Below are 11,262 nucleotides of genomic sequence, written 5' to 3' on the forward strand. Positions count from 1 at the left end.
CAGTGTGGCCATTGCAGCTCTGGCAGAGACTCGGTAGAAACCAGAGCCAGGCGGGGCTTCAGAGCCCAAGCTGCCACCAGAACCCCAACAGCTGGGCTGTGATTTTTTAGGATGCTAGCTCAACCATGGGCTGGCAGCTTGCACCCTGGTGCAGTGTAGGCATACCCACAGCAGGTCAGTGGCTGTGCTGGAATAGGACGTATGTGTGCTGCATGCCAGTCTTGGACCCTGTGTCCATTAGCCCACATTCCCTCTGGTAGTTCAAAGGCACATCTGAGAACTTAGGTTAGTTTTTAAACATTTAGTTTTATCATTAACTAAGATATACACATGGAAAAAAAAAATACTCCGTACTTATTACTCAGTCCAACCGATTATTTTTTAACATCTTCCAAAAAATTCACTGCTGGGCAGAGGCTAAGACCCCAGAACTGCCTTGTGGTCCATGCAGGTGGATTGCTGTGCCCACACAGAGTCATATTAGTTTCAGTGGCGGCCTGCCTGGGTGCAGTAATCTGCCCTTGTGGATCACAACGTAGGATCAAAGCCTAAATTTCAGCCCTGCAAGGAACATTTTTGAGACAGCGAAAAAATGTGGCTTAGCATAAAATGGCTCTCACCTGATGCACATCGCGGTTGTGATGTCATTGCCACAAGCACAGGAACCAATGTAGTGATGGTTCTGAAATGTAATTAATAGCTATAAAGTTCATTCCTCTTTGGAGTTCTTACAAATTAAAAACCTTTTTGTACCAAAAACTTTGCATCTCATTTTTAAAGTCCACCTACTAGTAAATAGGTAGAGCCCAGCATTTAGTACCTTTGCCAATAGGTTTTGATAATCTGACTGTGTGGTTTCCTGGGAACACTACAGTTTAAGGCTAGCAAGGGAACAGAGGGGTGTGGACAAAAAAAGATGGTATCTTGGTCACTTAAATCAGCCTTGCCTGTTGTAGAAGTGTGCAAATAATGACCATTCTAAATAAATTTCTGGGTTCATTAAAACAATTTATAAACACAATTTGCATTTTGTTCTAGCCTTTTATTAGTTGCAATTATGGAGATACAGTAACCCTGTTTACACAGCTCTAACAAGTCAGGACCTCTAGTACATTATTGGCTTGACCCTCCCCCTACTTGCAGTTCATTCTCAACAGAATCAATCTGAAGTTGAAAACATTCCCTGTAGGAAATGTACACATCCTTGCTTATACAAGAACAGAACATAGTAATGCAACTTACAGTACCTAAAGTTTAAGTTCAACTTCCAAAGATCAGCCCTGACTTGTCATTGCTCTCAGCATGTTCACAATGAGATCAGAGTGCTTCAGTGAGGACTCGGATTCTTTTAACTTGACAAGGGACATAGGTGAGCATGTTATACTTCACTGTTATTCAGAGCTCAGACTCTACAGAGAGAAAATGAGAGCTGCTCACTGTTTAACATGCATTCAAAGCACTGCCAATCTAAAATGGCTGCTCAGTCATACTTTAATTGCAGTTTCATGGAAACAAATTGCTACTTAATTACAATAAGCTTTTCTGTGGCTTAGCTGGACTGACAAGAGACATACACCTGGAACCAAAGCAACAAGCAGTAGCACTGGCTATCTAGAACTTCCTGCTTTATAGTTTCTGGTAACGAGGTCAGTCCAAGAACACAACCACTTAGAGATAATGCCACACTAAAGCAGGTTAGTACTTAAAATTAAAGATTGTGGCTTCCACTGACTTTCTCCTTCCCCTCCCTCCAATAGAGCTGTTTGGAATAATGGCATATGGCTGTTTGCCAGACTCTGATATATAATTCTTGGGCAGGAGAGAGTAATATAATTTGAAACTAATTTTTTAAATCATAATAGCAAGGGATATGAACTCATACTATATTGGCATTTAAATACTAAAAACAAATTAAAATTCAACCTAAAATTAGTTGATGCAAATTTTATCAGTGTTAACTAATAAGGCAAACAGGAGACAAACTCAATGTGGTTAATATTCTTAATATGTGACTTAATTTCAGAGGCTTCATTCTGGTGCGACAGCCTCATTTTATATTTCATAAGATACTACATAACCTGTTTAAATATTTAAAGATAAATCATGAAAGACTGGAAAGACTGTATCTTGTGGCAAACAGAATTTGGTTTGGAAAGGCTTAATGTCCCAGAGCCTGCTGGGATGAGTAAACCTCATAACTAGACAGCTGGATAGGTAAAAACATTAAACCCTTTTAGGGAGCAATCTTTTTACAAAATTGTTTCATTAATAAGAGTGACAATTTATATGATTGAGACATTTATGCAATATAAACAGAACATTTTATCAGTTCACTATGATTTCAGATTAGTAATTTTCATTTTTTAAAACAGCATTCATCTTTGAAAGCGTGGGAGCTCTTACTAAATGACACTGTATTTGTATGGCTTTTCAGAACACCAAATAGCATATATTTCACAGAATCAGTGCAGTAAACACATGTGGTAAAAGGTGAACAAGTACATGTTTTTCCTTATAGACCTCCTTAAGAGGGAAAAAAAAATAGCACAAGTTATTTCTCACATAAGGACAAATCTAAGTGGTTCCAGGAGCCTTCTATCCACACCTAGCATCCCCATTAAAGCCCATTTTTATTGTTTGAAATGCCTCTGGTTTCAAGAAAGTGTTTTACCTAAAGTAAGAATACTACTTAAATATGTTCCATTGTATATTCATAGCTCCATTAGTCCTCCTCCAATTTAGCACATCAAAGCAAAGGCTTCACCACTTGCATGTGGATTATGCTAACATGAGTGACATTTGTAATCTTATAGGTCTGCAACTTACGAAATGCTTTTAAAGCTTGCTATTAAATAGGTAGCTGTGCTTTACAAACCAGTCATATAATAGTTTATTTAAAGCCTTTAATGAACTTCAACCTCTACATCACTAAATGCCATACTAAGTTATTAACCATCTTCTTAGCATTTCTAGGTTATTGGACAACTAAAAAGCTGTACATGTTCAATTTAAACACTCTACCATGAGTGCTTATAATGATAGAATATAAAAGATGTCTACAGTCTCACTAATACTTGAATTCTATATTCGTATGTCTCAAAGCATCTTTGCAAAAAAATTAAAGCAGCACAATTTGCAGAACTCTACCTAAAGATTTAATGCTGGATCAAAAAAAGCTGAGAAGCATCTTAAAAATCTGTAATTATGTTTTAAAAACAAAGCCATGAAAACTATCCATAAGAGAATTTTTAATGCCACACACTTCATGCACTCACGCATTTGTTTTTTGTGCCTGACAGTATATGGTAAACCAGTCTCTCCTCCCACAAAGAAATGTCTTATTTTTCCAAGCATTGAAGTGTTAAAAGCAGATATTTAGCAGACTTTGTATATAAAGAAGTTCCAGGAAGTAGGATGCAAAGAGAAGCTTGCTGTTGGTTGTTTAGATACACAAAAAGCTGGACTTAAGGTTAAGTCTCCCATCAGCATGACCAGAAACACTTAATGTGTCATGGCTGCTCTGTAACTAGGCAAGATGAATGAATAAATACCTTTTTAAAAGCACAATTAAAAATGTGAATAGAAAATATTATATACTTCAAGCTTGTTCGACTTTTGCTAATGTTTAACAATGTTGCAATACAGTAGAGGCATCTCCCAGGCCTACTTAACATTGTTCCCCTGTATAAGGCATACAGCTTATGTCCATAGGTTCATAATATAATTTTTTCCCACATCTAGCCAGAGCATGGAATGTTTTTTCTGAATGCCCTATAGTTAGCCAATTAGCATTTCAAGGAAAAACTAGGTGAAATCCTACTTCTCTTTCAAACTAAAAATAAAATAAAAAATAATAATTAATAATAAATCATCAAGAACAGATCACATTTAAGATCACGTTAGTACCAAAAAGGCCAGGAAAGGGCATTTTCTTCCCTCAAGACCACCACTGTTCAGTGTGATTTATTCTCCTATAGCCAAGATTCAGAGGTACTACTAAACCTCCTTATAGGAATACCCAATTCAAGAATTGGGTCAGAGAACACATACCCCTTTGTTGCGAGTTTTTCCTATAACATTTTTTATATATATGTATGTATGTGTGTTCCCTTCTGAAGGAGGACTGGATGAAGGAAGACCGTGGTTACTTTTGTACATACCAAGATTCATTGCAACATGGCTGAACTGTAAGGATAGGCTTGCTGTTATCAGAATTAATATTCTGAACAAAAAAGTTTTGGAGCATTGCTCTGCACCTCTGCCAAAAGTGACAGGATTAAGTAGTTTGACAAATGCCTTATTGGCATAAAACTGTAAGAAGAAAACTAGATTTAAAGTTATTTACAATTAAAGCAACTGCTACATAAAGTTTAGAATGTGGTATAACAAAGCAAAGCTTTTAAAACCCAAAGTCAATAAAGTGTTTTTGTTTTAAGTTTTTATTATTTAAATACACCGTACTAGAGCAAATGTCTCTGAAAATATCACAAATAAAAGATTTTTCTTCATTCAGCAAATTAGAAGTAGGTGAAAATTTCTACACAGTAGCTGCTATGAGCCTGCCTTTTTTTTTTTGGCGCCATGGGAAGTAGCAACAGTAGGGGACAAAAACACTTACATGCATACATACATTGTATTTTACAGAGAGACAATAAAAGTGTTTGTGATATTCTATCACAAAAGCCACATCTTTCCTTTATCTCATGTTCAGTTTGATTGAAACACGTTTCCTTACAACACTTAAATATACAAAGAGCAAATAGAATGTTGTTAAGGTAAAACACTGGGTACAAACTCTGGCCAGTGCCCTGCTAATTGTTAACGAGTGTAGAACGCAGATTCAAATGCTGCTTTTAATCAGCTTCCTTAGACATTTTCCCCACCCCCGCCCCCAAAGATGTCCTCCGGTGGATCTTTTTTCATTTTCTCTACAGTCTCCCATTAGCCCAGGTTCATGGAGTCCTTAATGTTCATATTCAGTCATTTTAATACACCAATAAATGTAGGAAGGGCAATCAAGAATAAAGAAGGTGCAATGGCATGGAGCTGGCATTGATGCTAGCTACAAAGGTGACGTGTCTACTGGAGACATGGGATCCATCTGTGATGAACAAAATTTGAGATGAAGGCACGCATTCTGCATTACTCTGACCTTTTAGCAGACCTGTAAGAAATAAAAAAAATGGGCATCTTAGCTAATAAGCTCAATTTGAGATATGAAACTAACATAACTGCTTGTGTCTTCTCTTTTATTCATGAATCTCTTTTATCAGATCACTTTCCAACTGCGACTTGATTAAGGCTTTCTACCCTAGTCATTCATGCCACTAATGTTCAAATGCTGAAGAACTAAAACAAACATTTCCTGCAGTTTTTAAACTTGGAGACAGTAACAATAAGTGTACTTTCAGAAAGTTTCAGGTTGGAAATCGTACAGTGAAAAAAGGTGTTTTTCTGGGCCCCTATTGAAAGAAATGAAATGGTATGCCTGGCCTTTGAAGAAGCTAGTAATATGATCTTATAATTGGAAGAAATACCGTGTGAAGAAAGTAAGAAATACAGCCAATATCCTCCCAAGGCAGCTTTGGTTAATATGCTGCATAGCACAAGAGCTAAATATAGATATTTGGGGATTTCCCCCCTCCTTTTAAAAATTCCTCATCTGCGATGTTAGTTAATGTTACATAAACATTTTAATATATGAAGTCAAACGGTCTTCCACACTGATGTGTTAATGAATTGTGATAATTAAAAGTGCCTAGCTCCAGAGAAATCTAACTTTCATAGATAAAGTACAAATGATCATCCAGAGTCTTCAAATACAATCTGTTGGCAATTACCAAAATGAAATAATATATATTAGATTTTTATGGTTTTTAAATGACATTTTGAGCTTCCCAGGAAGTTCTTTTCACCCTTCAAGTTACTAAAAGCCTGAGGTCTAGTAGTAACTGCAACCCCCCACTTTCAAGCTAATTAAAGTGGAGGAAGCTTGGAGGTTTAATTCCCGAGAGCTGAAGCTCAGTGTGAGAAAGGTAATTTGTCTGTCCAGAACAAAGATTAGAGAGCAGCCAGCAAGCATATTTAATAAATGAGCATCAAATAGCCTCTACTACGGACACAGACAACACCAATTATGTAACTACAAGGGAATTGTTGAGTGATATGTAAATGAAGATTTTCTTTTTTTAAAAAAGATCTTTTCCAAGAAATAGAATAGCAAGACGTAATCTAACTCATACTTTATTTAAAAGTTTAGGAGCTGAACATAAGTGAACACGCCAAACATTGCCCATGGGTGGAAAAAACTTACACCACTTTTTGGAAAATGGAAATGCTGTAACAAACAAGAACTAGTAAAAAAAAAAAAAAAAAACACTATGACTTCCAGAAATAGTGAATTAGGTGCAGACTATGTTCTCTGCAGTGGACAGCACCCCCTCCTTTAAATAATGTGGCACCCACGACCTTATGTCCTGGCACTCTAGGGCTTTGCATTGTGCTTGTAAACAGCACTCAGTTTAAATACTTGAATTTATTTTTTCAAAATACACAGCAAATAATGAAAAGTTATAGCTAAAAGCCTTTGAACATAGCTTAAGAAGGTGAAAGGCAGGAAGAGTCAATATCATTGCACGTAATTTTTATGTAAAAAAGCAACCTTTTAAGTAGAATTGGGCTATTTAACTCAGACTTGTGCCAATCACTAGTATAAACTCTAGCTTCCATTTGGGACCTATATTGACTAAGACTGTAATAAGTTGACTCCATAGTTGTCAAATATGGCTTCATACGTGTGCAAAACAAAAATAAGTCACAGTACCAAGAACCTCATACTTGTATTAAACTCTCCTTGGCCTCTTAATAGCTAGTTAGCTATGAATAGCTGTGCTATATTCTACTTTGCTCATAATCTTTAGGGAAAGAGCAAAAAACCTGAAGATTGATTGGTCTGTAACGTTTAATACTGGGTATCGTATCTATTTCAGCTAATGCTGTCAAATTGGAAGTACGTTTTTACTCAGTAGCCCATAACATAGCTCTCTGGAAAGTACTTCTAATATGTACATTCTTATATTGTTTTATGCATTTTAAAGAAACATTACTTTTTTGGCACCTTCCTCTTTAGTTTCCAAGACTAGAAGTCAGACAGACCCCAGCTCATTTCCTCACATAGATTTCAGTTTTCAAAGTTCACATTACTCCCCAATTCCCCCTGTGAAAGTGGGTATAAAGAAATTATTCCTAAGATACACTAATTGTGAGATTTCTCTCTCCAATTTTCTCCTTAACACCTCTGTCTGCCTCATCATATACTGTAGCAATGTAGTTAATAGCCAATGATAGTGATAATGAGGCCCTGTTCTTATTAAATGCTTCCTCTGCATTTAGCTCCTAGCAGGATAGCTGCAATTTTGCAAGCTACACAAGCCAGTTTTACTTCTCTTTTCCTCACTGGGTCTACTGATATTTTTGTAACTAAATCGTTTTTGTTTTGCTAAAGCATAGCAAGACACTGATAAAACTAAGTGACTATTTAGACACCTATCTGAAGTTGCAATAAACTTTACCTCCACACAAGGCAAGTGAATAAAGCACTTATTTTCTCAGAATGGCAAACTTTTTACTACTATATATAAAGATGAATGGTTTTACCTATATTTTGAAATAGGTTCTCTGCAACTGTTCATTTAACAGATTCATTGCTAGCTAGTCTGTATTATAGATTTGTTTCATTAAAATACACAGTAGTATAGATCTATGAATCTTTACATGCATTTGTACTTCCTTGAACAGACCTCATATTCTTCATCACTCCTAAATAGTTATGCAGAACAAGTAATTAAGACTCAGTATTCAATCCAGTTACTCTGATAGACAAATTAAGTAAATAAGTGTTCATATTTTGACGTAATTACAGTTCACTTTCTAAGAGACTGGAAATATACTTAAGATTATTCAGTTACATTTGTGCAGAGTAAAAGACAAACAAGTCTATAGTAATGTAGCGATGCAACACAAAACTGGTCAAAATTAGAAACCAGTTCATGTTTTCCTGTACAAATTTACCCACTAAAGAAATAAGTAATTTAAAATTCTTTTGTATGTTACAGAATACATAAGAAGCCTAGCATTTTCCCCAGCTATTTTTTAATCTTCTGAATTCCTGTTTGCAGATAAATGTTATTTTTTGTGATCCTTACAGACATTAATGAAGTTCCTATTGTAAATCTATAAAGAATTACCAACTGAAATGTGCACTTTTTGTTTCAGTGCAATAACTCAGTGCTGTGTGATTGCCTGGGTTAATGATGAAAAAGTCAAATATACTATCAGAGCTGATGGAAAAATCTATCACCAATCTGAAATTAAAATTCATCTGTGGTCAATAAGATTTAATATCCATGCAAGTGGCGCTGTAAAGAGTAAATGAATCAATGTCATCAATACATAATCAGTATGAAATATGAGGTGAATAAAATTATGTGCAAGAGTCATACATTCACTCTTTTCTGGACCAGTGTGGAATGAACAGTCTCTTAACTGAAGGTTGACAGTAATTGTTACAAATTAGGCACAGCACTATCAAAATGCACTCACTTGCATAGCCATAGGACTTATTAAGGAGATGAAAATAGATCTAAAACTATCCAGTTCTAGAACTACAGGACAACTGTTGATACAAATTTTTCCCTCTGCTACTACATGTGTATACTCAATTTACTTGCAACTATGGACCAAGAGCTGTCATGCACAGGGATACACAATCTCTACTGGAGATGTTAGTGTTATGGAGTGATGAGAGAATAAAACTTTGATTTTATGACATGTAAAACATTCAGACTACTTTTCTAAGGATACCACAGTTTTTGAATATTAGTTTAGGAAACATACTAAGTGTAATATGTTAGTCTGAAACGGTATGTGCCCTAGTTTCTACTAATTCAGGAACCTTTTCTTCATAAGACATTTGTTACCATAATTAAAGGATCTAATTTTCCTCCCACTGTAACCTGCTCCCTTGCAATCCTTAATCTCAACATTTTAAAAGGAAATGCTTCTCTTCAAGAGAGTTTATATTAGGGTTTGCTCCCCATAGCCCATTATACGTTACTAGCTCAATAGCTATACAGCTAGAAATACCCAAATCTGAATAAACTGAACTCAATTAATACAACTTTCATATTTAAGGGTTTATATTTCCTCCAAAAAGTCTTATAACTAAATTCAGTTATTCAAAGGCCCCTTTGTGTGTGTGGTTTGGGGGGAGAGAAGAAGAGGGAGAACAGTGTCCACTATTAGGTTGAAAAGAAATTGATCTTAATTTAACTCTAATAAAGCTTATTAGTAATTGCTGAGTATTCACCTTCTGGTCTGGCAGTAGTGGATTGCTCTGAAGTGAATTCAAATGGCCATTGATGAGAGCTGTAGGTCTATCATGTTCACAAAATAAACTGCCATTGATGTAGTGAAACCGGTCTCCTGGGACCAGGCGATTCCGGCAGGTAGAGCAAGTAAAACACTGAAAAGGAAAGACACAGCAAATGAAACTGGCGCCAATTAAAAATGCTGCAGGTTTAAGTGTTATTCTTGAGAGATTTATCAGTAAAGCATGAGGTCTGAAGCTGCTTAGTTCCTAGTATCACCAAATATGGTGTTGGTCTTACCTGCTGTTACTCAAGTGGAGTTTTACTGATTATTAGAGGACAACGCTATGCACTATGGGAAGTTTTAGAACACACACTCTTATTAGTAATTATTGCCCTGCTCTTTTAGGAATATATGAGGGATGCAGAAGTTATACCATGTAAGAAGCACACAGTGAAGCAGTACTATTAACAAAGTCAACAGACAGGAGAAGAGACCTACCTTAAGATGATAGACGTTGCCTTGTGCCCTCATGACCAGCTCACTAGCAGGAATTGACTGTCCACAAGCGCTGCAAGCACCACTATTTCCAAATAACCTGAAATAAGGGTGATGATCATGAATGATTTAATACACAAGAGGCTCTGAATATTGTTTTTGTGCATCAACATGACAAGATATTATATAACTATTTTAGACTTCTGCCCCCGTATTTCAACTTGTTTACATACTGTAATGTGCAAGATACATTTCTGTATAACCGGAAGCTTCACCCTACCTCAGAGACAGGGATGCACAGAATTTAATCAAAAATATTGACTTGCACCTCAAGCAAATACAAAACAATTCTGTACTACACACATTTTATCAGATTACTGGGTTCATCAGAAGAAAAAAAAAGATACAATTCATGACTGGAGTTTAAATGCATTGTGTCCTTGAAATTATATGAAGAACTCTTTTGTACTTTAATCATATCTTGAGATATGAGTCATCAAAAGGGTTAAGAGGATTTGATTGTATATCTAAGAAGACATCATGCTCAGTGTATTGAAACTCCAGTAAACCTCCATCAGTGCAGAGTTTCCATTAGAAACTCTCTGCTATCCAGGTTGATATATAATGTGTATGGGTTAACCTTTTCAATCATGGTGTCAACACTTTAGATTTGCCTCTGCTCATCTCTTTCATCCTAACCTTCTCTCTCTCTCGATAATGAAATGCTTGCTCCAACTTCCCTCTATCTGCTCCTGAGTCCACAATTTAGATTACTTCATCTCTGCTAGCAACAAACTGAATGAAATTTCGATTTGAGCAGAAAGTAATTTACCGGGATCTGGACCCATTTGTCATCATATCTCTCTGGGTGTTTGCTGTATCACTGCAGTTTTCCTATGCAATCAAATGAGACCACAACATCTGCCATGGGGTTGGGGGGAAGGGAGGGGGAAGTGTGTGTGTGTTAGGCAGAAGAGTAGTGAAGAAAAAAATATATACATAATTCTTCAAATCCATTTAAAGGCACAACACACTGAGTCAAGATATAATACATAAATGAATATTGAACTTCCACTTCCACAGGACAGGTTAGCAAGAATTAGAAAAGCTTTATTTGTTTTTGGCATTCTCCTTTTAATATCCACAAATATTTATAAAAAAGAAGACTACCAAAATCATTTCATAGTGAAAAGGGAACCTGAACTAGTTGGCAGGGTCACAGACCCACTTTCCTACATGATGTAAAAACAGAGTAATAGGATTTACAAATTAATGTATTGGTGTCATAATAAATATTAATATTTGCATTTCCTTCCTATCCAAATAAAGTCATAAAATTCTGTTTGTGTCAACCAAGGAGACGTGTTACTACAGAATACCCATAATCTGAATGAT

The 11,262-nt window shown here is 36.0% G+C and overlaps 1 protein-coding gene across 1 annotated transcript in view; it reads right to left on the bottom strand.

Annotated features, from left to right (window-relative positions):
- Nucleotides 1-1,027: 1,027 nt before the first annotated feature.
- Nucleotides 1,028-11,262, bottom strand: part of LMO4 (LIM domain only 4) — a 19,202-nt gene continuing 8,967 nt past the window's right edge. The window contains exons 3-5 of the mRNA XM_084638052.1: nucleotides 9,871-9,967; nucleotides 9,368-9,523; nucleotides 1,028-5,164 (exon numbers count right to left, since the gene is read on the bottom strand). Coding sequence (XP_084494178.1) covers nucleotides 5,156-5,164; nucleotides 9,368-9,523; nucleotides 9,871-9,967 — 262 coding nt within the window. The 3' untranslated portion in view covers nucleotides 1,028-5,155. The remainder of the gene's footprint in view (nucleotides 5,165-9,367; nucleotides 9,524-9,870; nucleotides 9,968-11,262) is intronic.

The sequence above is a fragment of the Lepidochelys olivacea genome, assembly GCF_965140295.1.
Source record: "Lepidochelys olivacea isolate rLepOli2 genome assembly, chromosome: 8".
Taxonomy (NCBI): domain Eukaryota; kingdom Metazoa; phylum Chordata; order Testudines; family Cheloniidae; genus Lepidochelys; species Lepidochelys olivacea.